At 56.2% G+C, this 27,502-nt stretch overlaps 1 protein-coding gene across 1 annotated transcript; it reads right to left on the reverse strand.

The window, feature by feature from the left end:
* Positions 1-1,065: 1,065 nt before the first annotated feature.
* On the reverse strand, positions 1,066-27,502 carry LOC111145007 (ret proto-oncogene). The gene is made up of 19 exons (XM_022499637.1): positions 27,496-27,502; positions 27,042-27,308; positions 24,975-25,262; positions 22,537-22,781; positions 21,112-21,307; positions 19,605-19,804; positions 17,253-17,511; positions 16,369-16,494; positions 15,709-15,819; positions 15,044-15,166; positions 13,929-14,185; positions 11,218-11,365; positions 9,657-9,764; positions 8,406-8,620; positions 8,200-8,322; positions 6,192-6,262; positions 4,771-4,908; positions 3,546-3,645; positions 1,066-1,978 (listed from the first exon to the last, which is right to left on the reverse strand). Exons 1-19 carry the CDS (start codon positions 27,500-27,502, stop codon positions 1,799-1,801), a joined length of 3,162 nt encoding a protein of 1,053 aa, XP_022355345.1. The 3' UTR covers positions 1,066-1,798.

Here is a 27,502-nt window from a genome sequence, read left to right on the forward strand (position 1 = left end):
GGTTGTCCCTGGTGAACACGGGCCAACACAGGGTGCTGCTGAGGGCCAAAGAGGATGGACTAAAAAAAGGCTGGACTCGCAACTTGGGTCCAGTGGCTATGTCTGCCAGGAGGGAAAATCACCAGCCAGTGTCAAGTGTACAAAGGAGGGGCCGGCAGACTTTCCGTTCTCGGTATGTTTCTTCCCCTTGGGAGCCCATTACCTTTCCCAAAGAAATGTTAACTATCAAATGCGTCCGTTAATTGTGCCGCTGAGGGTGAAACCATCCAGTTAGCATATACACTATCATTTGCATATCTTGGACACACAGTGTTAGTGCCATCAGCTCGCGTGAGTGGTACAGGACTCTCTTCAGGCCAGTTCGGGTCTGACATGCCTAAAAATGAAAACAGATCATTTGTTCTGCACTGAAGAACCAACACTTCATGTGCAAACAGTAAGGCCTTGGCAAAACTCCCTTTGAGGTTCAAACCAAACTTTCTAGTTTCTGTGCCAATTACACGAATGTTTTCATGCTCCAGCTTTCCAAAAACAAGGTTACATTTTTGGGGGAAAGATCACATGCTCTCTTGGTAACTGGAACATAACAGAAACTGCCAATTTTGCCTTTTTATGAGCTTCAAACTCCGAAATCTGATATAAATATCTGTTGACCTATTTCAGTCTTTTTTCTAAGGCAGCATAAAACATTGGTGAGTTTAAAGGGCTTACTGCAGTGGGGAAGCTTCTATAAAAAGTTCTCTAATGTAAGAAGCCTACTCGTCTTCCATCCAAGCCCACCACGGAGGACAGAATCTTCCAAATCAAGGGTGCACACGGGCGAGCCCCACAGCGTCGGCAGGACAAATGGCGTGTAGCACTAGACCCAAAGCCAGCAAGGAATCAGTGACTCAGGAGGCATGCAAAAGGAACAATCTCGGCCGAAAAATGTTTCAAACTCCCAGATTTAAAAACAGTCAATGATTAAGTTAGAAAACACAAAAATTTTCAAGTATTTAATTAAAGACAAAAGAAGGAGTTTTGGCAAGAACCGTATTTACTGTCCATTGCAAGACCACAGCACCACAGACTACGTTCTTTCAAAAGCATTTGCTCCAGCTTTTAGCACTGACTTTGTAAGTGACAACTGTTAGGACAGTGTGTGATGCAAAGGATGTGAAAACAGGAGTCTGCACGTATCCTCCCTGGCCGTGGGCATGTGGGCGGGGCTCGGACTGGGTTGGCCACTGCTTCCCAGTACTGAGTGGCCTCTGAGAGCCACCTACCCGTCCACGTGGGGTCTGTGCCCTCAATGCAGTCAGGGTGGCTCGGACTGGGTTGGCCACTGCTTCCCAGTACTGAGTGGCCTCTGAGAGCCACCTACCCGTCCACGTGGGGTCTGTGCCCTCAATGCAGTCAGGGTGGCAACTGGTTCCTCCTGTCTCAATTAAATGCCTCCCCACATCGGGTAAATTTATTCCAGTAGTTAAATAAGAAGTATTATGACTTGATACCTCCCCACCCCAGAAATGACTTATTTATCATTTTCTCAATATCCCCTGAGAGTTCTGCCCAGCTCTCTTTCTTCTCCATAATCCTAAGTGGCTGGGCAGTAGTGGTCATTATACTTATTTTCACATCCTTTAAAAAAAAACCAAACAAACAAACATAGTTTCAAAAATGCCTGAATGTAAACGGATGCAAAGTCAGACATTTACAAATAAAAAGGTTCAGAGGGAACTTTGGTTTCATTCAGACCAGAAACACTCTTAAAAAGCATTACAGAGAGTTAAGGATAGTGCAGAGAGGAACGATGTTGCTAGAATCTAGTAAATGCATGTGAAATTCTACCATAGAGTTTGTTTTCAATCCACGTGGAGGGGAGGGCTCGAGGGAGGGGAGCGCTATTACAGTCCACCAGGGGCGTCTCCTCCTCCGAGAGGCCGTCGTCGTAAAGCAGGGAGTCAGATGGGGTGGACGCGGCCAAGTCCAAGTAGTCCTGGAAGAGACAGATGGCCGGTCACCCCACTTACAGGTGGACTTGCCCCCACCCCCTCCCCGCCCAAAGGCAGAAGGCCTGGTTGAGTCCCACGCTGTGCTGGCTTACTAGCCTCTCTGCGATACCTGAGCCCTGGCCAGACAGCCCCTCTCCCAGCCTCTGCTTTGCTGGCCCTGCTCCACAGCCCTCATTGCTCCCTCTAGAAATTCACCTTCTTGAAGGGCAGAAATGGACTCCTTTGTTGCCTTAGTGCTACCTCTGCAGCATGAAGGGGGTACCACACCCAGCACGGGAGAACTGGCCTGTTTACCAAACCCGAGGCTCCGGGAGAGCTCACTGCAGCCCGTTACTCATGTGGGAGGACCAGGAAGCATCTCTGATGTGCTGGACACTTTTCAGCTTTCCTCTGAGGACCCCTACCATCTAGAACAGCACATCAGGGCCAGAAATCTGTAGTTGTCGATGTGGGCTGGCCATAGGGTGCTGCTATGGGCTTCAGCTCCTAAGCCTGATGATTTCCCAGTGCCTGCCCCTGCCGCCACCCTGGTTAAATGTGTCAAGAACAGTTCTAGCATTTTCCTGGCTGTTTCTCAGTTCTATCCTAGGAAGGCTGGTTCTCATGGTATCACCTATTATTTTTATTTAAGGGAAGCCTGTGTTCCCAGGATCTGGAGGCTTGGCCGAAGTGGTACACTGATGATGTACACTGATGTTAGGTTTTATTACAAGCATTCTACACTGTGCACCTTTGTTTTTGTGTATGAAGAAATGCCAACTTCTAGTAAATGTGTCAGTGCGAAGATGAAACCCTGAAAGCAAGATCTGTGCCTGTCTTGTTTACTTGTATTCCCAGCATCTGAGACCAAATACGGCACCGAATATTGAGCAGTTGCTCAATAAATATTAGCTGAAACTTGTTGGCTTTCTCATTTACCTACAGAGTTATAGGCTGGAGGTACATGGGCTGAATCTAGGCTCCCAGAGATGCTTTATTTGGACTAGACTGAGCTTTTGGAAATTTAAATGAGTTATTAACATTAGAGATTGGAAAACTTAACATAAATATCCTTTAAAATTCAGAAGACCTGACACTCTGACACTCCTCTTCCTCTAGACTGTGTGTGGCTACAGTGAGGGGTCCTTCAGAGGGGCTGGCGTGCTCCCGGCTGCCACAGTCCCCACCACTCCCTAGCTACTTCCAACCACCCACTGAGCCCCTCACGGCATTTGAATTTAGGATACCCACTTCAACTCTACTCTCTCATGTTCTGTTATTAAAAATTATTTTGACCTTGAAGATTTGCCTCTCAAACCTATTGGTGGAGAGTACTTTCGAAGTACAAAGGGAAGAATCTGGGTTTCTTTATGATTTGAGAAGGAGCCCGGTTCAAGGAGAAGGGTTCAGATGCTAGCTGCCCTCGGGAGACAGCGTGGCCACCTCCCTTTACGCAGACCTGCTCTGCCCCTGCTCTGGGAACTCCATAGAACTGGGGTGAGGCGGGAGTCCCCCCACTGCCCTGTTCAGCCGACAGATGGCCAACACCAGCAATTGGCTCCAGGTACTCACTCTGTTCTTAACCATCATCTTCTCCAGGTCTTTGCTGATGTCAGCAAACACCGGCCTCTTGTCCGGTTCCTGCTTCCAGCACTGTAGCATTAGGCCGTACCTGGTGGGAAGCACGGGTGGGCAGTTACGACCCAGCAAGGACTGCCCAACCACAGCCGCTGCACCTGGCACCATGCCCTGGGCCCAGACGGCTCTGTTCTCAAACCCCAAAGCCGTCTCTGCTCGCTGACATTGTTCTCTGAGCTGGGCCAGGATCTGAGGGGTCACTAGGCGCTCAGGGTGCTTGGTGCTGTGGTCCAGCATCTTCTGAGTCTCCTCCTCTCCCTTGAGAGAGATTTGTCTTCACTTTCCTTTCAGAGATCTTGATAAACAGCTGAGAGGATGCCATACCCACTACGGTGGCTGAGGGAGCAATGCCAGTCTTTCAAACTCTTAGAAGATATGACTGGTTGTAGAAATAGACAAACGAAACTTCTGCCAGTTACACCTCTGTCTGCTGCCTTCCTCACTTCCCCATTTCCCTGGGTCCCTGGCACAGGTGCTGGGCCCCCGGGCTGCTATGTGGCTGTGCGCTGGGCCAGCCGGCTGCCAGCTCAGGCCACCCAGGGGGATGGCACCTGCTCACCCTTGCACTTCCACACCTAGCCCCGAGCCAGGCGTGTGGCAGGTGCACAACGGATTTTGTGGAATGAATGACTAGCACGTTTCTGCCTGTGATGGCCCCGTTCTCATGTGTTATCAGCCTGTCCTCTGAGAAGCATCTGCTGGAATCACTGTATGTGAAGGTGCTCTTGGGCGGCAGTGCCAGGTCTTCTTGCCTGACCCCTGACGAACTCTGTGCCTCCACGCGGGCACTCCCCAACACGCACCCCCTAAGGTCATTCTAAATTACCTGCCCCTCCCCAAGGGTCCTGTGGGGATAGGCCTTGGGCTTAATCTGCTCCCTGGGCCTGAAGAACCCTTTGATCCTTCCTACTACTTCTCATTGGCCCTACTCTCCATCCTCCATGTCTCCCCACCACCCCAACCCTGGTCCCAGGAAGCATACTCAGCCCCCAGCAGAATCAGGGTCCCCAGCATCTGCCATCGTGCCCAACGGTAATTCTCTGACTTCTGCCTTGGCGTGCTCTGACCTATTGTTACCCACCACCCAGTTCACCCTGTGCCCAGGGCTGCTCAGGCACAGGGAGGGAGGGGAGTATGGGCCAAAGCAAAGCCTGCTCACATCTCCTCACTGCAGTTGTCAGGCCTCTCCATCCGGTAGCCTGTCTTTAGAAGGTTGAAGAGCCGCTCTGGAGGAATCCCGGGGTAGGGGTTGCCCCCTAGAGTCACAATCTCCCATAGCAGGACACCAAAGGACCACCTAAGGGAAGCGAGATGACCGGTGAGAGGCCATACTAGGCTCAGCAGGCCAGACGTCCCTCCTCCCAGCAGCTGTTGACCCAATCAGCCCCAGGGCAAAGAGCCAGCCAAGGCCTGACTGCATGGACAGGTGTGGAATGGGGCGGGGAAGAAGCCATCTGACCACCCAGCTTTCATGCCTGCAGTGCTGAAGCCCCATGAAGCCACTATCTGGGCTTGGGCCTCGCACCGACAAGGGGTACTTGGCTGGCCCTGTGGCGACGCGCCAAACCATCAGAGACAGCACAGGGCAGCAGAACATATACAGCAACACTCGAGATGGAGACCTAGGCCATGGGACACAGGGTTGCCCGCACAATTCCTTCACCTTTCCTGTGGGCTTGGAAACTTTCATAAAATCTTAGAAGAGAAAAGGCACTGCTATGAGAAATATCTAACTGTGAGGGAAAATTTACTATGAAGTGGGAACAAAATCGTATCACAAAACAGCATTATCACATGAGCCCACTTAGAGCAATAGGAAGTATATACCGGCACACCACGGAAAACACTAGAAGGTCCATGTATGCCAGGACTGGCAGGAGTTACTTAGGGGCAGTGGGATCCAAGTGACTTTCAGTGGCTTCATTACCCTTTTCTCTGCATTTTCCAACAGTCTACAGTTGGCTTTACGTCATCTGAACACAGCTGTTTAGAACTGCTCAGGCACTGCCTTTCCCCAGCCCACAGTATTCAAGACATGCGTTTCTATGGATGGCACAACATTCAGAAATGAGTCTGTTGTGTTTTTGAAAACTATCAAGTCTTGTGTTTGACCTGGAAGGCTAAGTTTTGGTTCCCATCTTTGAGCAGTAACGGACACACCCGCCTATCAACTCACTCAAGGCCAGCCTACCTGTGGGTGGGGACCATTCCACTCCCAGCGGAACTTGCCTGAGCCCAGCCCACGCTCAGGTCCCCAGAGGCGAACTGTTTGGCTGGGCCTGGGTGGCACTAAGGTGCCCAGAGTAGAGAGGGAGGGGCTGGGAAGGGGAGCAATCAGCGGAATTTGCAGTTCCCTGCTCTCAGCTCTCATGCGTTCCACTGTGACTCTCAGAACCACCATGTGGGCCCCTGCCATTTGCTGAACGAATACACGAAGCCCGCTCAGCTTGGGTGGGGGGGTCATCGCAGATAGTTGGTGTGAGCCAACAGGCACTTGTTCCCCAGCCAAGCTGCCCAGAGAGGCCTCAAGGCGCACCGTGTATGTAACCTCGACCCCAGGAAGGCAACACCCACACTTACACGTCGCTTTGGGTGGTGTAGATGTGATCGAAAAGAGACTCAATTGCCATCCATTTGACTGGAATCCGACCCTAAAAAGGGAATGAAGGAAAGGCATTAACAACACTCTGACGCCCTGGGAACCAGGGGTGGGAGGTGTGGAGGAGGGTGAGGCCGTGTCCCAGGCATTTCCAGCTTTGGAGGGATGCTGAGTAATGCCATCCAGAGTGCGTCCAGATGCAGAATTGGCAGCACGGCCTCAGAGGGGCTCTGATTCTAATCTGGGTCTCTCAGGCATGGCTGAGATGCTGGAGGGAGTCAGCTGGCCTGCTCATAGCTACGCAGGGCATCCTTGCACGCACCACATCTCTAGTGAGAAGAAACAGAAGGAATCACCACCGTGCCCATGTCAGGCCTCCCTATGGCCATGTCCAGAGGGCTCTAGGTTGCCCTGGGTGGTGATGTCCAACATGTGGGCCAAGATCGCCATCCAGAAGATCTCCCCCTTTCTGAGGGTGAATGAGTTTGGGAAACCAACTTCCAGTGTTTCCATCTTGGGGACTTCTGACACAAAACACTAAAATCTCTTCCGAGAAGGCCTGAGGGAAGAAATCTGTTTCCATGCCTTGGGGCTGCTTTTTTTTTTTTTTTTTTACCTATCACTTTGTTCCTGAGTCCTGCTAGCATCCTCCGAGACAGTGTCCCACTGTAGAGGTGCTGGGGCCACACCTAATGGACGCTTTCCAACACAACTCGAGGAAGGGTTTTTGAGTAGGTAAGTCTTAGGACAAAAATCAACCAAAAATGCGTGCATTGCATTTTGATGCAACATGTCCTGTAATTTCTTTTTCTTTAAAGCATTCTTTAGCGTTTACATCCTTAATGAAGTGTGATTTTCTGGGGCAATGTTTGTAACAACACTACCTGCCGCTCGGGCTCTCGTGCGTAGACACCTGCACTTCCTTGCTCCATGACATGGGCTGTTCTCAGGGGACCGAGAGCAGGAAGTAGGAAGACTTTGTTCACACCCCTGCACGGAGCGGAAAGCAGCCCCTCTCCACTTCCCCTTCAGCAGTTCTGAGAGATGCCGTTGCAACAGAAACCCCAGAAGAAACGAAACCTCAACCTCACAGCCTGTGGCGACGTGGGGCTTCTCCGGGCCCCTTACAGCAGATCTGAGGGCTACACAAGTGGTCTTTTGTATGTTGTTTTGAGCAGTGTCTGTTCTGAAGGCCAGTCAGCCGTGGCTCTTGAACAGCCCGTGAGTGGTCCTGTCTGGTCTGTCACAAGGAGGCTACAGGGGAGTGACCGACAGAGCAGTGGAACTAGGAGGGTTAGGACGAGGGCCACAGGGAACTGGATGACACAGCGAAGCAGACTTCCCCAGAAGGGCCCCAGTCCACCTATTTCAGAGGTTTGGAGAAAGCGTCTGAGAACCGCATGCCGTGTTTCTGGACTCCGTCTCCAGGGCCTCCCTATGAGCTTTCCAAACTCACCCCGTCGGGGGTTCCCAGGCCCCCGGCCCAGAGGAACCCCCACCCATAAACTGGTTCATTCCTTTCTGCCTCAGAATGACTGTCACGCTCAGCTGTATTGACTTCAGTCTCCTTTGAGTGAAGAGCTAAAGCTACACAGAGGGAACAGGGGACATTTCACCTTGTAGAAGCAAGACCCTGTCTCACTGCGGAGACAACTATCATTTCCACAGCACTAGGTGACCTTCAAAAGCGTGGTGATTAAAACCAAGAGAGGCTGCGGGGTCCTAGCTCCCCAGTGGGTGCCCTGTAAGGTTGGGTGTGGCCCTTAGGAAGAGAAGAAACAGACCCAGGGTGAGCCCTGAGCTGGGTCTCTGGGGACCCAGGAATCAGGGAAGAATTTGAAGTTGAGGGCTAGAAGGTCAAACGCTAAGACTCTGCTCTCCACTCCCCTGGCATTCTAAGGGCTCTGCCCCACCCACTGTGGGAACCCTGCCCCCTGCCCTCCACCCTACCTGGGAGCCCTGGGCCACCCACCCCAGGGGACCTGGTACCTTGCTCCTCTTCACATAGGAATCCTCTTCATAAACATCTCGGGACAGGCCGAAATCTGAAATCTTCATCTTCCGCCCCTCGGCTACCAGAACGTTTCTGGCTGCCAAGTCCCGATGGACAAGCTGCGAGGAAGACAACAGCAGGGAGCCCTGTAGCCTGGGCCCCCATCACAGGCAGTGGGGGCCCGGGAGGGCGCGGCACACACCTTCATCTCCGCCAGGTACCGCATCCCCCGAGAGATCTGCCAGGCGAAGGAGATGAGGTCGCCCATGGTCAGGGCCCGCTCCCCGGGGCTGTCCAGGTAGCTGGAGCTGCGGCTGCCCCCGCTGCCCACGTCGCCCGGGCCAGCCTTGCGGCTCTCCCGGAGGAAGCCCCGCAGGGAGCCATACTTGGCGTACTCCACAATGAGGAAGAGCGGCCCTGGGGGGCGAGAGGGGGCTGTGAGCTGGCTGTCTGCACGGTCCTGGGCCGTCAGAAGTCGGGCCAGCTCTGGGAGCAGGGAAGGAGGCTGCAGGGTCCTCAGGCGGGCTCTCCACCCTGCCAGAAGTGGGCAGAAGGATACAGCCCCGTTCTGGCCAGTGGCCTGGGCGCCATGTAGCGGGAGTTACGTGTTTCAGTCCCGGCTCACTCGTGCATGGCTTGCTCTCCTTGCACTGCGCATGTTAAAGCAGGCTCCCTGGGTGGTTGAGCACAATCCACCAGGGCAGTTGGCCACTGTACACAGCGCTCCCCTGGGAGGCACGCCCCTGCTGCTCGGATGTCGTGTCTTTCTACACCCTCGGCCCTGCTGCAGCTCGGGCTGGGGATGGCTGATGCAGGCGGAGGATGAGAAGCCTCACATAACGCTTCCTCCCTGCTCCCAGCCCTCAGCATCTCTGAAGCTGCCGTCTTGTCCCAGACCCAGCCTGGAGTCCTGCTGGTGCCGACCAGCGTCCTTGCTGCCCTCTCCCTGGTGCACCTGTCCTCTCGTACCCGCGGCACGCACATCTATGCACACATGCACACATAACGGCGAGAGGCCCTTGTGTTGCACAGACCAGGCCAATCTCCTGTGTCCTTATGTGAGAAAGGGTGACAGTGCCTTCACCGTGCAGGGTTGGGGCAGTGGTCACTTGGAGGTCATGGCACGCCTAGTCCCCAGGAGGTGCCCAGGACGCATCACCTGTTTCTAGAGCTCCCTGCCCTGGGCTCCACCTGGAATAGGGTCCTGAGAAACCAGGATGCCACCAGAGAACTTGGAGCAGCTGCAGCCCGCCCAGGGAGCACGCTCAGAGTGAAGGCCTCACACCAGCACTCCTGCAGCAGCCCTTCCTGGTCCTTTCACCAACAAGGGAGGAGACATGCTCCAGGTGGGGGCCAGAGCCACAGAGGGCAAGGAAGGGGAAGGAGGAGGAGTAAAGGAGCCCAGAACCCCCGGCCTGCACTGGGTAGCTGCCTGTTCTTTGGCTGGCCTTACCATCCTGGCTGCAGGCCCCATACAGCTTGATGACATGCGGGTGGTTGACCTGCTTCAGGAGGTTGAACTCTGACAGCAGGTCCCGCAGCTCACTTGGGGAGGCGTTCTCTGAAATGCACATAAACACAGCGAGTTGAGCAGCAATCCCTTCTAGAAGCCCCTTCTGTGAACAGTCTGGGTCACTGGACCCACAAGGTAGGTCTGCACAGACCCTGGTTATCTCCTTCCTAGATAGCCTACCCAGGTTTAGACAAGGTCCCCAAGGACCCTGCTGCTTGGGGCGTCTCTTAGCCTGTAGGATAGTCAACAGCGGCCTCATCTGCCCCCAGGGAATAATAACCCCCAGCAGGCAACTTCCACATCAGTAGGGTCTTTCCACAAAAACCCTCCTGGGACCAGGCTGTGTATGTATGTGGTACTATTTCTCTGCAATTGCCATCTCTTACCTTCTGGAAGGTAAGAGGACTATCTCATGTCCTAAAACCCTTGATGACCAAGCACTCAACAGGAGGGTGAGGCTCTGGAGAAAGCTGGGAATGATAGGACTTCACAGAGGTGGCCTCCTGCCACGCTGAACACATGCATCCTGCGGTGGGCGGGGACAGAGCTGTGCCTGGGCATCCACCAGGAGCTGAAGCCTGATGAGAGGGGTATGCAGCCAGAAGCGGGGGCTGCATAGGCCTCCTAGGGCAGCTGCCCCACAGCCCACTGCTGAACAGTACCTCATCGCCTCCTCTGACCACATGCTTCTCTGGAAGAGAGAGGACAGCTGGGGGAGAGGGTGTAGGAACCCACATATAGTGGCCTGGAGGATGGTCTCAGTGGACCCCCTTAGTGCCTGGCACCTCAGGGCAGATGGAGAGACCCCATTCTGACAGCCTAGGTAAGCATCAGAAGCACCCTGCACAGTGTAGCCCAGAGTGTTGCACTGGCCGACTTGTGCCCACTGCATGGCCACTGGGCCCTTGGTCCATGTGAACCAGGGTCTGGCCACGGCAGAGGGCCGTCCACCCAGTCTCTGCTCAGAAACACCAGTGACAGTATGTGTGTGGGTGATTATGTGCTCATTTAGGGCCAGAATTGTGGCACGACTCGTCACAGAGGTGGGGCAGACCCACTGGGGGCTGCCAGGGATTGGGCCAGGCAAGGCCCCCAGGGACAGGGGACAGTCCTTACAGTGGCTTCTTCACCAGGACCCCACAGGCACTTGGCTGAGAGGAATGAGTGGGGCAGACTAGGGTGGGAGAGCTGTCAGTTCAAGACCAAAAGGGCTTTTAATTTTTTAAAAACTCCGATCTTTACCCAACATTGGTGCAGAAGCAGCACCACTCTAGAACCTTCCAAATGAGGAAAGTCCTTTTGCCCTTTTTCTCCAGGGATCACCCTGGCCCATGTCATCCATAGCAGGGGTCTCCCGAATGCAGCCACTCAAGAATAGGAATGGTGGGGGGGCTCTTTAGAAAGCCCCGGGCTGGCTGCCAGCACTCTGGTTTTCAGGGTGGCTCCATCCAGCCCTCAGGGATCCTAGAGAGCCACCTGTGCACACTGCCTGGACAGGTACCTTTTAGCATCTTCACAGCCACAGTTGTGTACCCTGCTTTGCCTTTAAGCCGGAAGGCTGTTGCTTTAACCACTTTTCCAAATTCGCCTTCTCCCAGAGTTTTTCCAAGAACCAAGTTCTTCCGGGGGAATTCCCACTTTGGATCCTCCTATGTGGGGTTGAAAGAAGGGAAAGAAGAGGAGAAGGGAGAAAGTTGGTGAGGGTAAGAGGAAAAGAAGATGACAAGACCCATCAATGAGCCCCAGTGGACAAGCTCCAGTGTGCAAACCACTGCCACCTGACCTAGTGGGCAATGGGCATGCCCCTGCACTGAGGGCAGGATCCTGCACCTTATGGGAAGATAGCTGTTGCCACAGAATGGCCTTGACACTGGATACCTGGACCCTTGCTTGTCGCCGGTTTACTGAACATGCCCTCAGCCATCCCAGGCCCATGTCCTCATCTCTCAAACAAGGAATTCAGGGCTTACTTAGTCCCCGGTGTGTGTGTGTGGCGGGGGTGGGGTTCACATGGGAGTGTGGCCTCTTCCCTGGGAGCTGAGCCCAAGCTTCCTGGTGCTGCCTCCGCTTTGGACACCAGGCCCACAAGCCACTGATGTCCTACAGACCAGGCCCCAGTCTGTCCTCCCCAGAGATCCAAAGGAGCCCCAAGAGGACTCTATTGGCACCAGAGGCCCAAGCTGCCCAGGACCCCCAGCTATGGATGCAAGTGTCCAAGGAGACTTCCCCATGTACTGCCTCAGAAAATGTACCACAGTGGTAGTTGGGAACCTCCCTCCTGACCCGTGGAAGGAGCTGGTCCTGTCATGGGACTGGCCGTTTCCCTGAACTCGCACCCACTTGCCATCATGCTACCCTCTACCCACCCTGCCTTCCCACTGGAATACCACTTGAGACGACTCTGGGACAGCTTCCCAGGCCCCAGCCTGGCCCCACATCCTTGAACTCTTGACTGGGGATACCAAAGCCTGTCCTGGACCTCCCCTCCTATGCCAGCACCAGGCATCCATTGCCCCAACTCTCCCTGCAGCTGGATGTGGGTGGCCTGGGGGCGCTGCTCTGACCCCCACAGATGGCCCCTGCCGAGCCCAGCCGTGCTTCCCAACACCCAAGTACAGGTGTGTGCGCACCTCGTGGGCAGAGGCAACCTCCTCTCAGCACTGTGTCTCGGGTTCGAGCATTATTGTGGTTACCCTGGCGTCCTCACCTCCGCCCTGCCCTGGAAAAGAATTCACTGCACGTGGAAACGGCGCTGAGCCTGTGCAGACTGCACTGATTTGATCTTCTTAAAAGATGTGAAAAGTTCTCCCTACTTCATATAAGAGACAACTAAGGTCAAGCAGTTGAGCAGCGTGGACTCAGAGCCAGTCGGCGGAGCCCTTGGGCCTCAGGCTGGGCTCTGGCTTCTCTGTGCAGAGGGTCCAAGGTGACATTGGCCGATGGCAGTGCGTGTCCCCCTGCATGAACACCCACCAGCACTGCCCTTCCTGGGACCCCGCCACAAACTGCCTGGGTTTATAAAGCAATCAAATGGCTCAGCCCAGAGGCCTGCTGCGGAGGCTGAGATGGTACCCAGGACAGGGGTCACAGACCCTGTCTGCTGAGTGACTGGAACTAGGAAAGCTCAGAGAGAGGCCGTGGGGTCTACCATGGGAGGGAATGGCTCCCACGGCCCAGACCGACCCTAAGGGGTGAGCACCCTTGGGTGGCTCCTCCTACAAACTGTGGCCGCCTCCCAGCCCTGGTTGGGTACTGCCAAAGGCCCAGTGACTCCTGAGCTTTCTGGTTGGAGGCGCCTGCCAAGGGACCGTGCTTCTGCCAGGCCCTGGAGGTGGAGCTTCTGCTCACACAAACCTCTCCTCTCAGTCCCTCTTAGAACCTGGCTTCCCGCTCCCTAGCAGTTGCCCACAGGGACACAGAAGAAGCAGGGCGCAGGGAGGGGAGCCCTAGCCAGGAGGCCCCAGGGAGCACAGGGTAACTGTAGGCCCAGGCCCTCCCATGGAGAAGGGGGATTGGGAGCCTGCTGGTGCTGGCCGGCCTCTCTGTCAGAGGGCTGGTTACATATCCTGGGGCCAGCCTCTGCCGCAGCTGGCCCAGGGGCCCCATGGTAGCCCTTTCTCCCCTCCGCAAGTGAACTCCCCTCCCCACCGCTGCCACCCTGGCCTAGCCCCTGCCTGCCGCTGCCTTCTGCCTGGATGAGGAGAGTGGTGCCTCCTCACGGGGCTCCTACTCTTGTACACACCCCAGAGACTCCCCAACAGAGCAGTCTACAGGAACGAAAGCCGAATAGGGGCCTCCTCTGCTGAACCCCCAAGCCCTGGGGCCCCGTCCTCTGAGAATAAAATCGAGTCTTCCTCAGGGCCTCCTCCCATCCTTGGGGCTTCCACAGGACGGTTCCCTATCAGGTATGGTGCGGCCCACCGTCCCAAATGTCAGTCCAGCTGAATCAGCCCCTGGCACTCTCCACTCTGCTGAACTTCCCGGGGCCCCGGACAGCCCTCTGCCCGCCTACCTTCCCTGGAAGGGCTGCTCAGAGCGTCTTCCTGGTGGGCGAGGGTGCACAAGCTGCTTGTGGGCTCCACGACACACAGCACCCCGAGCCCTGGGTGCCCCTCCCCACACCTCCTTGCTTCCTCAGGCCAGAGGCCGGCGCCCCCTGCAGGGCCTCCAGGAGAGCTGCCTCCCAGGCCCAGGCCGGGCTTGGAGCCTCACCGGGATCTTAAAGGCGTCCACAGAGACCTGGTTCTCCATGGAGTCCAGGGAGGGCCGGCGGGCGCCCGACGAGGAGTAGCTGACCGGGAAGGCCTGGGCCGGCCGGCGGAAAGTCATCTCGGCAGAGGCGATGGGCGGCTTGTGGGCATTCTTGTGGTAGCGGTGGATGCAGAAGGTGGAGAGCAGCATGGATACGATGAAGGAGAAGAGCACGGCTGCCGCGATCACCGTGCGGCACAGCTCATCACACAGTGGGTCTGCGGGCAGGGGTGGCCATGAGGAACGGCACTCCTGGGAGGGTGCCCCGGTGCCCACCACTGGGGGTCTGCCGTGGCAGACTGAGCCGCCAGCAAGTGCTGCGGGTGGTGGGATGTGAGAGCAATGCACACACTCACATGGTACCCACCGTTTGGCAGGGACTGTGCCGAAGGTTTTCGCTACAGAGTCTGTGGTCAGCCTCCTCCACAAGGGCCAAGAGACCCAGAAAGTTTAAGCAGCTGGCCTGAGGTCACACAGCAGAGGCAGTGTGCGTCTGGGAAACACCAGCTGTGGAACGCTGCACCGAAGCCAGCTGGCCCTAGAGTGCTGGCGGGGAGGCAGAGTCCCCCCATGTGCTCCATGTGTTTTGTATTTTCTTCATAAAACTGGGAGAGGGAAGGAAAGTGACTCTGGACCTAGTGTCATGCAGCAATCGCTCAAATACGTGAGAACCGTCCTTGGGCTCAGGCAGGAAATCTCCCCAGGTGCACAGGCCCTTGCCCTTGGCACCTGCTGGCCCAGAAGGCACACCCGCAGGCTCTGGCTGGGAGGGCGGGGTTCCAGCCAGGCACTGCCATGGGCCCAGAGAAGGCCCTGCACCGGGACCATCTGAGTTGATGCTGAGTTATTTGGCGGAAGAACTTTCCAGCCCAACCTTTCTCATAGAACTTTGGGCAGGAAGTTGCTCTGTGGAGGCTCTGACCTAGACCTGTCTGCACAGATTGAGGAACCGAGGCCCAGAGGGAAGGAAGAGGGTCTCCTGGGTTTTACCTGCCTTCCTTCACTCACTGGGGCTCAGAGAGGTGTGGGGAGACCTTCTCTGCCTGTGACCCCAGCAGTGCCCCCCACCGACTCACCCTGGCTGTCTTCAGGTTCACAGAAGCACTTCTTCTCTTCGGGGAAACAGTTGCAGATACCGAAGCCAGCTTTTATCCCCCAGCGCTCCCCTGGCTCGTGCCCACCAATGATGCTGCCGCCCCCTGGGGACAGAGGCAGCCCACTAAGCCTCCTGGTGTGACCACACAAACCAGGACCACCCAGGCAGAAGCATGAGAGGTCCCTCCCCACAGGATGTCAGCATGCTCAGGCCCAGGGAGGGCAGTGAGCTCTGGAATCTGGGTCTCTTGGGCAGGAATCAGCACAGTCTGCCCTGATTCAGGTCCCTGGCCTCAGCAGGTAGGAGGAGGAACACACAAGTTGTGCAGGACCCTTGCCAAGGTTCACACATGGTTACTTCACAGAGCAGAGAAGGGGCAGCAGGGAGCTGGGAGAATCAGGGCTTGGGAGATGTGCTGTGTGAGTTGGCCAGGGAGACAGAGGACAGTGGGTCAGGGCACCAGTCTCCACAGTTTGGATGCGGCAGAACCCTTTGTTCAAACGAAATGTTAGAAAAAAGTCTCTGCACATAAAACTCGGGAATGATGCTGGTCTGGCTGAAGTGCGGGTGGGGGTCCAAGCTTCCCCCACTGGCTCCGCCTACCCACGTCCGGCTCTTGAACTTGCAGGCCCAGTGGTTGCTTACGGAGGCAGTCCTGGGGACAGATGTTGACGTTTCTGCTCTCCACAGCATCACAGTGGCCGTCGGGGCAGGTCTTGACGCTGGGGGAGCAGGTGGAGAAGTTCCTGGTGATTCCTGGAACACACAGCAGGCCGGTCACTGCCACGCAGGAGCACCCGCTCTGGTCAGATGGCCAGAGCCAGAAGGGCAGCACTCCGGGGCCTCCCCGGCCAATCCTGCCCCCCTCCGGAGGAGCAAACTGAGGCCCGAGCCGAGAATCTATGAGTGGGATCCTTGCGGTAGGCATAGCTTGGACTTGCTACTGTCTATGCCCCAGCCCTGCTGTCTGGGGCCACAAGTCCTGGCCTGGGACCTCCCAGGCAGAGCCTCTCTTTTCCTTGCACACCCCAACTTTGGCCCAGGGATTCCCAAAACCCGAAGGGACCTGTGGTCCCACAGTGACGAAGAGCCTGAGCGTCCTCGTGCTTCCCCTACTCTGCACCCTCGCGCAGCCTCTCTCAACATCAGGTACTACAGAGGAGGACCAGGCTCTGGACAACAGATGTGGAGAGCGGAGGGCCATCACTGTGGCCGGCAGGGCCCACAAGGACCCCGTTTCTACTCAGCCACCATTACCCCTTTCGACAGCCTGGCTGCTGGCCCCTGGCTCTGCGTGAGGCCTACCTTTGCCGTCTCCCTGTCTCCACTCACATCTGCCCGTCAGAGAGCCCAGGCCGCCACACTCCTCACACTCAGGCCGCCTCTTGCTGACTGCACAGGACAGGGGGCAGCCTGGTTCCTCGGCCACATCTGCGGATGGCAGAAAGCTGGTTACAGGGGCTGGCCTGGACCTCGTGTCCCGCCAGCGTCCGGGGGCAGAGGGAAGCACTGGCCAAGCTCCTCTCCTGGGTGAGCCCAGAGGGGTGGGGGTGCCTGAGCACCAGGGCATGGGGCAGTGATGGGACCCACTAAGGAAGAGGGCTGTCACCGCAGTCACGGCAAGGGGGGCACTACTCGGCTGGGGTAAGTGTGGAGGGAGGATATGAACAGGCTAGTGCCTAGACTCAGCCCAAAACACACAGGCCCAGTTAAACCTGGATTTCAGGTAAACAGTGAATACTTACTTTACGTGACTGTGTCCCTAACACTGCATGGACACCCGTGGAAGATTGTCTTCTAAGAGACTGCAAAGGCTATGTGGGACATACTTATAGCACAAAGTTGCTTGTTGCTTACCTGAAGTTTAAATTTAGCCAAGATCTCATATTTTCTCTGGCAGCCCTAAAGCAGGTGCGCGTACAGAATGGATTAGCAGCGGTGGTGGGGAGTAGCGACCATTGACTATGCGGTCCCTTTGGGCTACGCTGCTTTAAACTTTCTCCATGTCACCCTCCCAGCCCGGCTATGCAGGGTGCACTGCGATTCTCACTTGACAGGGAAGGAGACTCAGGCTCAGGGACGCTGCCACGAGGTGAAGGGAGCAGGGTGCGGCCCCTTCTGTGTGGGGGAAGCCCGTGGCTCAGCCACACCCTGCCTGTCCCGACCCTCCACGGGGCCCTGGCACTCACATGTCCCCTCCACGGTGACGACCAGTGGGGCCTGGGTCTGCCTGCGGCTTGGCCGGTCGGCGGCCACCACTGTGTACTGGAGTTGAGAGCAATCAGGCCGCTGCAGGGCTTCCGTGTCATTCACAAACAGGGTTCCCGTGGTGTCCTCAGCGGAGGTGACCACCCCCAGGACGCTGCAGTTGGCGCTGGAGAGCTGCAGCTTGTACTGCACGTGGATGCCACTGAACTCCTGGCAGTTGTCCACGCAGACTTTCCCAATCTAGGCACGGGGCACAGGGAACGCCTCAGCCGGGTGCTGCTCCAGCCTGTGATGGGGGCTGGCAGGGTTTCTGGGTAGTCCGAGTCCTGGAGCAGCTCCCTACTGGGTCCAGGGATGACAGACCTCCCCCCGCCCCCCACCACCAAGTCCTGGTCTTCCACATCCCTGGAACCTGCAGATCCTTCCCCCTGCCGGGCCCTGCCCTGCCCATCATACCACCGCCCACCCCAGCTCCTGGGAGCCAGAGGCAAAAGAACACAGGGCACCAAGGTTGGGTCTAGTGACCACCTTGAGAGGAGCCTACATCCCCAGCTCATTTTTCACTCACTCACTCATTTAGGCAGGAAAACCCATTCGGTCCCTCCTGCTCACTTCCCTCGCTGCCTCTGGCCAGGCCAGTATTATTCTGGGGACCACCAGTTACCATCCTCAGTGCACGGGGCTGGGTACCCCACACCCTGCCTAGAATCCCTGCCCGGGCAGGCAGAGCTTCGCACTGGGGCCAAGTGATTTCATGCAGCATCGCTGCCTGTCTCACCTGAGCCCCAAGGGGCCTGCCTGGGAGTCTTGCTGGGAGCCCTGGGAAAGACAGGATGCTTCTCTGGGGGATGCCAGGCTGGCCGTGCCATTGCTGGGGCCCGGAACTGGGCAGCTGGAACTCTCCTTTTTATCCTTTGGCTACTTGAGTTAGAATGAGAGTGTCGGTGGCTTGAAGCCAGAAAATCTGACTAGTCAAGTTGTGGGCGGGCAGAGGGTAGGGGTGGGGCAGGTGAGGCTCCGGAGCAGGGGCCTTGCTCAGCCTTGCTCAGGCCGAGGGCAGAGCCAGGCTCCTCCACACCCAGGCCTGACACCACAACCAAACCACCTCCCGGATGTCCCAGCACGTCCCATAAAGACGCTTGCTTCCACTCTCCCATAGGCGCCTCCAAACTGCCCACGGTCACTAACCTCAATTTGCAGTTACGAAGACTGGGGAGCGGGGGTGAAAGGTCACAGCAAGTCTGAGGCTGGATTGGGACTCAGGTCCCTGTGATCTTTTGAGTGTTTTGGGGTACAGGTGACACATCTCCTGCAGTGTTTGCTCCCATTCAATACCCCCTTGGACACCCTTAGGGCCCCTCTGCCTTGTCACCTCCCACCATCCTTGGCCTCTACCTCCATGAAAGACCTTTTGTGGCAGGTCAGGGAGCTTCGATGTGTCCAAGGGTGGGGTCCTTTGTGTGCGGGACCTGGGTGGCTGTCAGGAGTGGAGGGGGCATGGGAACCAAACACAGGAACTGGGACAAATGGAGAAGGCCCTAAGTGTGACCTTCTGAAGAGGACGTACCTGAAGCTGCCCTATTGGAACAAGCAGTATGTGAAGCCCAATGCATGCCGCAATTCCAAATAAAATCACAAAAGTCCTTAAGAGAAGTGCTCTAGAAAAAACTACCAAAATGCTAAGCGCTAGTTGATATGGCGAGAAGAATCAGTCCTCTCTGCTAATACTTACTACTTCACGTTTTTTCCACTTCTAATTCTTATTTTCCACTTCTAATTGTTATTTACCAACAACAGATGCCAAGATAAGCTCTAGTAAACGCACTTGCAGAAGGCAAAGAGGAAGCGTTCCCCACCTTTCCCCGCAGAGGGCGCCACTGCTGACTGATGCCCGCATTTACATACTTCTATATTCCGTCACCGAAAACTTGTTTTCGAACACTGGGAGCTGCGTGAGGCCAGTCTTTTTACAAACAACTTTTCACTTAAAAATCCACCAGGAACATCTTTCTAGGTCCCCATATGTAGACTTAACTGGCACTGCTCTTATGTTAGGATGAAACACGCTTTAAAGATACCAAGAAAGCAAAGGGCAAACGAGAGGCCCATGGAGCCCACCAACCCTGCCCATGACTCTGCCAGCTTCGCCATGGCCCCAGCTTCCCTGGCCCTGTGCCTGTGGCTCCCCGGGGCCACTCCGTGTACTGGTTAGGCCAGAAGGAGTGTCTCTCATCCCCAGCCCTGCCTGCAATCTGTTAAATGGAGTGCCCCACCCTGGGGGTCTTCCACCTCTCCGTGCCCCCTGCCAGGCAGGCATTGGGTTGTGGGCTCACCTGGGCAAAGCGGCGGGCCTGCCTGCTCATAGTGAAGGAGTAGGCGCTGGGTAAGTGCAGGCTGACAGGCAGAACGGTCACGTTGAAATGGAGGCGGAGGACGCCCTCGCCGGGGCCCTGGAAGTCCGAGTCATTGACCAGCACAGCCAGCTGCAGGGAGCGGCTCTCCGAGATGGGGAGGCTCCGGTTGAGAACCAGCCCTGTGGGGGAGGGGGAACATGGTGATGATTGCTTTGTTGCTTAGGGGCCTGGGACCACTGCCCAAGCCGCTGCGTGCCTCCTCCCAGCCACACATCTGGCACAAATACACACGTGTGCAAACACAGACTTCACACTTGGGCCATGTGGACCACAGACTTGGCAGGTGGGGCTGAGTTGGAACCACTGTTTAAATGTTGGCTGCTGTGCTGAGATGGATGCTGAGAGAAGCCTTCTCAGCTGGGAGATCACCTGTGTGTATGGTGTGTGTGTGTGTGTGTGTGTGTGGTATGTATGTGCATATACATGAGATAAAAATCTATCATCACTGAGGCCTCGGGAAGACTATGCTGGCCTCCACTCCCCCAGAGAACTATCCCAACAGTCACAGCCTCCAGTGGAGCCCTGGACTGCACAGAACCCCAGTGCCCAGAGCCTGCCCACCTCTGTACCTGCTGTGTGTTGTGCTATGGTTCTAGTTTTGCAGAGACGGAAGGACAGGCATGAGGAGGTTTGGGTACACGTGGTGTATGGAATGAGAGTGCCTGGCAGAGATGAGATTTTCTCTTATACAGGTAAGGAGACCCTCAAAGCCTCAGTGGGGGTGGGGAGGATGAGAAACAAACAGGATCGGTCCAGGCAGAAAGGGGTAACAGTACCAGCGATTCTGGAATCTCTCAGAAGCAGATCCCAAATCAAGAATTCAAGTGCCAGTCAGGTATTTGGAAGGTGATCCCAGAAAACATGGGCAGGAGGGTAGGGGAGGCAAGGCAGCTGATGAAGGTGCCCCATCCCGCAGGTGAGCAAAGTGGGCCCCTGGAGCTCAGTCCTGCGGTACATTCCAAAAGCCAGGCAGGACAATCTGTGCAGAATCCTCTGGCTCAAACACACAGAGCTGCTGGTGTATACTAACCCCTGTTAGTAGAGGGCTGTGGGGACAAGGGAGAAATAATCCCCAGGCACTTGGGTCCCTTGGGGATTGCAAAGCAGAGGCCAGAAGAAGGCTTTAGGCAATGACATCTGTGTTTGTAGTGGGCACTGAGCCCTGGCATAGTCAGCATGGGAAGTGTGGTACGGCCCTACCAAGGTCTGCTAGGAGGCAGTTCAGGGAAAGAAGAAACCCTATAAAAACCCACCAAGTGGCCAAGGTGAGCCCATTAGAGACAAGGAAGGGTTGGGTGGAGTGGAAGCCTCTGCAGCCTGGGGCTTGGAACGCCAGGACAAGTGTCTGTGGGTGTAGGGTGCTAGGAGAGCAGTGGGCTGCTGGCTCCCTAGGGGGCCCAGCCAGGCCAGGCCCAGCCCCTCTTACTGTAGTCATGCACAGTTGCCCGCACGAAGCTGCCATTAGCCTGGGCCAAGGTCTCGTTGGGTGAGTGCTCGATGCGGAAAGTCTGCAGGGCCCAGGTGTCCCCTGGCAGTAGTGTGCTTGTGTACCGCCTCAGCAGCTCCCCAGAGGCCGGCACCACGTCTGCGTCGAAGACACGTATTGTGGCCACCACGGTGCCCTAAGGAAAACAGTGGATGCCAGTCAGAATTGGTGAGAGGGACTCTGCAGAGACCCTGCAGGCTGGGACCTCAGGAGAACACCCGTCCCACAGGTGGACCGAGGGTGTGCAGTCAGAGCTGGCTCCAGGGACAGACTGGCCTATGTTAGTGTTCCTGTGGGATCCCATGCCAGTCTGGCCCAGTTGCCCTCCCTGGGCCGCCCCTGTGCCTCCCCTGTGCCTCAGGTATGATAAGCACCTACATGCTTCCTGTAAGGATGGATTAAAGCAGATGACCAGGGGCTCTGCTGATGTGCTTCACCAGGTCCCACAGAGAACAGCAAGCTGGGCCCCACAGGGTCGAGTCAGCTCACTGTCACATAGTGATAGATGGCAAAGCCAGATCCAAGCCTTGGTGTCCACCAGAACATTCTCCAAACACTTGTATACCAGGCTGGAGGGGATCACAAGGAAAGTTCTGAGCAGTCACAGTGCATCTCTGCTTTTGTCACGGACCAGACTCCTTGTTGTCACCCCGAGGTAGCCCTTTCTAGCTTATGCGATCTTTACCAATGAGATGTGCTTTCCTCCCGCCCGCCCATCCACCAAACTAGCACCAGGGGTGTCCAGAGACCCAGGTAAAACCACGTATCTGCCATTGCACCCCTGGCCGGCGGGCTGCAGGACGGCCCAAGGCCCAGCAGGTGGCAGTCACGCTCCACCTACGCGGACCAGAGCCCGGGGTGGGCCGAGGTGGGCGGGGCTGTGCTGGGCGATCCCAGCTGAAGCCACTGCGCGGCGGCCAGCCTCCACCCTCCCTGAGTCTCTGGACTTTCCTGTGAACGCTGACAGCAGAGGGAGGGAGGGCTCTCCTGGAAGCTGTCCCCTCCTGGGGGCAGCACCGCTGTACCCACACGCAGCGGCAGGTGTGCCCTGGAACCTGATGCACGTCCTTGGCCTTGCCAGCCTGGTCAGACACGTGCTAGGCATCCAGGGTCCCCGGACACTTGTCAGGGGCCAGCTGGACTGACCTCCCCTCTCCTCCTCAGCTACCCTGGAGACAGACAGACAGCCCCAACACATAGCTGGGCAGACAAATGAAAGACAAATAGCTGGAGGGATGTTCAACTGTATGGCCGGATGGCTAGACGAACAGCTGGGTAGACCAAGGAATAAATGGTGGCCAGAGTGGCAGACACACAACAGACAGACACAGACAACAGACAAGCACAGCGGTGGTAAACAGGCACCTCCTTCCTCTTGAACTCCACCACAGCGCTGGCGGTGTCCAAGCCCCCGAGGAAGGTGGGCGCCGAGTCGTCCTCATCGTACACGGTCACAGGGAAGGGCACCATCACCACCTGCTCCTTGTGCGCGCCGATGTGCACCGTGCACGCGGCCACCAGCTCGTATTTCTCTCGCAGCTCACGGTCCAGGGCCCAGCGTGTGCTCACCTCCAGGCTGTCCGGGGCGCAGTGGAAGGGCAGATTCTCACCTACACACCAAGCAGACCAGGAACCCCAGTGTGACTCCCGCGCCAGGGAGCAGGGTGAGCTGTCTTTTTCAAGGGGCCTGCCAGGAGTGGCTGCAGGGGAGGATGGCCTCTGGCAGGTCAGAGTAGGGGAGTAGGATGGCCCTGCCGAGCTCTTCTTTGGCTCCAAATTGGAAGGGGAGGGGGCACAGAGCTCCAAGCATTGGTTTGCAGTGATGGCCGTGCACTAATGAGCTTACCTGGGCCTCCCAGTTTCACTAGTGCTGATGGGGGAAGCTCAGGGAACCAGAAGGCCTGCCTCACGTCCTCACTCTGATGACCTAGGGAGGGCTGCTCCCATCTCTTCCCTAACCTTGCCTCTCTTGGTGGGGATGGGTAGGGTGGGAGGGCCGGAACACCAGCTCAGCCAGGCTGCAGGCCCAGAGATCCAGCCCCCAGCATTGGCTGGCTTTTGAAAAAAACAGGCAATTTTAAAATTATGGAAATAATATATGCTCATTTTAGAGAATGTGAGAAATAAGGCCACTATTCCACCATCTGAAAACAAACATGGTGGGCATTTAGTGGGTAATCTGAAGTTAACACACAAATATTTCCAACTGCCTTCGTTGCACCCTGCTTTACACCTCCTGGCTGTGCTATCCCAGACTGGTTGTCCCACCTCTCTGTGCCTGTTTCCTCACCAGAAGATAGGCTAGATGAAGGCTAACAGGCCTGCTCCTCACCAGGCCCTGTGGTGTGGGCAGTGACTGGTGTATCTTCCCACAACCTGCTGAGGGGAGGACCAGTGACAATAGCACACTTTTCAACCCGAGCCTGCCCTGAAATTCATCCTCCAGGAATAACTCAGAAAAGGGGAATGCTGACAGCTTGAAGGTCAACACTGACCGTCCCCCACAGCCAACCGTGGGAGAAGGCAAACGTCCCTCCCTAGCCATGTATTACATGTGGATTACCTATGGGAAATGCTTATCATATAATGTTTCTCTCTGTTGTTTATGGTTACAAAACCATGCCCAACCAAATTTAATGAGGTAATCTTCTTGAGGAAGGGCAGCCTGCTGAACCTGATGTTTGGCTGACAATCTTGCCCAAAGACACGTATCCCTCCCCGCTGCAGGGCAAAGGTGAGGATGCTGGGGGAGTGCATGGCTCCTTTTCTTACTTCATGGAGATTTTCTTCAATGTCATTACCATGTGTGTGTGAGATAAACGTGGTGTGAATCCAGGTTCCACTGCAGCCTACCTTCTCTGTTCTAGTTCTTTGCTTCTGAGTATTTCGGGGGCGCCTCCTGTCATGGGGCTGCTCAGATGCCTTCTCTCACCTCCACTGGGCTTCATCCTCTGGCCCGCCCTTGGCCGGTCTCCCCACGGCCATTGTGTGGCCAGGTCGGCTGCTCTTGTAGCTGCTGAGGCAGAATCCTGGAACCACGCGGGCTCCCCTCTTTCCCTCAACACTCACAGCCAACACATTGAGAAATCCTGCTGGATCTTCTTTCAATATATGCCCGGAAGGCACCTGCTCCTTGCTGCCTTGTGGCTTTCACCCTTCTTTCAGTTTCCAGCCTGCTGCTCAGGGATTTCCCAGCCTCCTGTTTCCTTGCTGCTATGCTACGCTGCCCTGTACCAAATCATTCCTAGCATGGCAGCCAGAATAATCCTTTAAAGGTAAGTGAGGGCTTGTCTTTGCCGCCCCCTACAAGCCTTCCATGACTCCCCCAGCCCCTGAAGGGGAAACCTCAGGAACTTCTCTGTCTTCATGGGCCTCTGCTCTCCCCACCCCAGCTACCAGGGGTCCCACCGCAGTGATCTTTACGGGGCTAGCCCAGCTTGCCTGGTGCCCTCCCACCTTTGCTCCAGCACTCCCTTCCTCAGCCATGAGACAGAAGACTGCGGTCTCCACCACTCCACATCCTGGGAACTTTACTTCCCAAATAGCATGTTCCAGAGGCCACCCCAGGGGAATGGAGGCTCCAGGCAGGCAGGATTTTGACTTGTTTAGTTCATGGTCACACCCTTAGCCCCTAGAACAGTACTTGGTTCATGAAAGACACACTAGAAATATTTCTGGAATATTAAATGAATGATTGAGTGGTGTGTGGTGAGTAAACCAGATGGCTCATGTCAGGGGCTGGCAGGGCTGTGCCTGGCACACAGCAGACGCTGAGGGGGGGGGCCTCTGAAGCCAGCACTCACCTTCTAGGAGCCTATAGGACACGCTGATGTTGGGGCAGAGGAATTGCACAGGCAGCAGCCGGAATTGGTGGAAGGTGCCAGGAGGCCTGTTCTCTCTGATGCGGAAGGAGACGCCTGTCTCGGGAAAGCAGAGCTCCCGGGGTTTGAGGGAACTGCAAGCCGGGAAGGAGGTGTTGATGAAGGAGAAGTATACCCGGGCACAGCCTGGCCACTGGCACTCGCCCTCACGTAGGGACGCAGATGCCAGGAAGACCTGGAGGTAGATGGTGAGCACGGGGAAGCCGCCATCTGCAGAGAGAGAAGTCAGGCCTGGTGGGGCACCAGCCACACCCACGGGTGGCAGGGAGTGGAATGGGGAAGAAGCAGGAGATCCAGGGCTGGTGTAAAGCCCAGTCCCTTCCGTTGTCCACAGGGCTCCACTAGGCTCTCGACTCTCGCTGGTCACCTTCCACTTGCCCCGAACTGCCCTAGACCCGGGGTCTGTCTCTGCTTCAGGGTCCCATGGTTCTGCTCCCTCTGCCTGGGGTGCCTCACAGGCCCGCCTCTCTTGTCATTCAGGTCTCAGCTCAAATACCACTCCCTCAGGTGCTCTGAGCGCTGGGCCCTATTGTTCCCCCACGTCTCCCCAACAGCCTCTAGCACATCATTGCCCCCATCAGAGGGGTGCCCTGAGTCCCAGGTCTAACCAGGTAGAGCACTTCCCTGGCTGGCTCCTATGCATGTCGGGGCTCCCCAGCCCTCCAGGGGCCGTCCTCCTGGAACGCCTCTGTGGAGACACACCCACGGCCAGACTTCCGGAGTGCCTGGAGGGGGGATTTCCAGCAAACTCCATTAGAGAGAATTTCTCCAACAAGGTCTGGTTCTCTTCAAGAGTGATGGGTACTCTTCCTGGGCCCTCTCCCTCAGCCCTAGTGTAGTGGCTGCTACCCTGCATTTGCTCCTCCCAGAATTCATCAGAATTCTGCTTCTTCTTAGCCCTCCCTTGGTGCTTCAATCCCCGGTTGTAGCTAATCATTTTCTATATGAAACTGCCCTGTTCCAGTTACTATGTGGTTTTTCTCCTGACTAGACTTAACAGGTGCATGATGAACAGAACAAGCCCCCTAGGAAATATGGATCCTCGACAAACTCCACTCAGCCTTTACCCCCGGAAACATAGTTCAAGGTCCCCATGGGGGATTGGGATGGAGACAGCAGCAACTAAGTACAAGCAGAACCAAGATCCATCTGAGATGCCACCTCCAGAACTGGGGTTCCCTTGTGGCAGGCTCTGTCATGTGACCTTGGCTTTCCTTGGCTGACAGGGGCACAGTCATTCTGCCCTCCTGGGCAGTGCTGCCCATTCTGCATTCATAAGCATGCCATGGGCCTCTCGCCCACATGAGGGGGTTCAGGGCTGGTGTGAGTGTGCGGTGAGGCCATGTCTTTGAAGGAGATGGTTGGAGGTGGGGAGCTATTGTGTGTGTGATCACTATTTTGTGCCATAAGGCAGAAAGCGGCTCCTCTTCCCAGTATCAGGGTCACATGTGGTTTTCTCCCTGCTCTGACCCCTGCTCTAAGGAGGCTGGCCAGGTCTTCCTTCTATACCACTTTCCTCCCTGGCACCAGGCCTGAGTCCCCACTGGGTACCATGGGCAGCTTGATGCTGATGGGAAGACCAGCTTTCCATGGAACTGCTACTTCTCCAGAAAGTTCCAGATCACTCACGCAACCAAAACTTTTCAATTTTTCTAGCCCCCCCACTTAACTCCTCTCTTGTAACCCTAAGTCCTGTTCTCCCAAATGGAAAAGGCTTCTAAGCCCAGCCTGGAGAGAGCACCCGATCCTTTCCAGGGGTTCTCCCAAATCTCAACAGACTCAGAAAGCCCAAGGGTCATCAGCAGCCTCCAAAGTCATCCTGGTGTCCTGGCCAGGCTGGACACAGATGCAGGCCAGCCTCACTTCACCCTTCACCCTTACGCCACAGGGATCACACAGGAAGTGTCCTCTTGGGCCTCAGTGTGGGTGTGACGTGGGCTGTGGGAGGAGAAGACAGGGTGGGGGTGGGGGGTCAGGCGGCTCCCTTACTGCGGATGCTGAGCCTCTCCCAGGCGCTGTGGTCCAGGCTCCGGTTAAGGTAGAGAAGGCCCGTGTCCTCCTCGATGCGGATCCAGTCGTTCTCCTGCAGCCTCGCACGGTAGGCGATGCCGTAGAGGTGCTGGCCCAGGCGGAAGCTGGGCACCTCCTCGGGGGCGTCCCGCAGGGCGTGGACATAGAGCAGGGGCATGCCAGCTGGCTGGTCCACATACAGTTTCTCCCAGTAAGCGTCCCTGGAGAAGTAGAGTCCTAGTGGAGCTGCAGGAAGCAGGGAGGCGTGTGAGGGAGGGAGGAATGCCGATGGGCGTCCGGAGCAGGTCTCCCAGGCAGACCAGCCTCTCCAGCCGCTTTATTTCACACTTTGGATCCTCCCAACCTAGCATAATTAATAGTGCAAAACTATAGGCAAGTTCCTTGTTCTGAAATTACAAGAGAGAGATCTCACCCTCCAT

Source organism: Enhydra lutris, unplaced genomic scaffold, assembly GCF_002288905.1.
Source record: "Enhydra lutris kenyoni isolate GAN:26980312 unplaced genomic scaffold, ASM228890v2 scaffoldscaffold12, whole genome shotgun sequence".
Taxonomy (NCBI): Eukaryota; Metazoa; Chordata; class Mammalia; order Carnivora; family Mustelidae; genus Enhydra; species Enhydra lutris.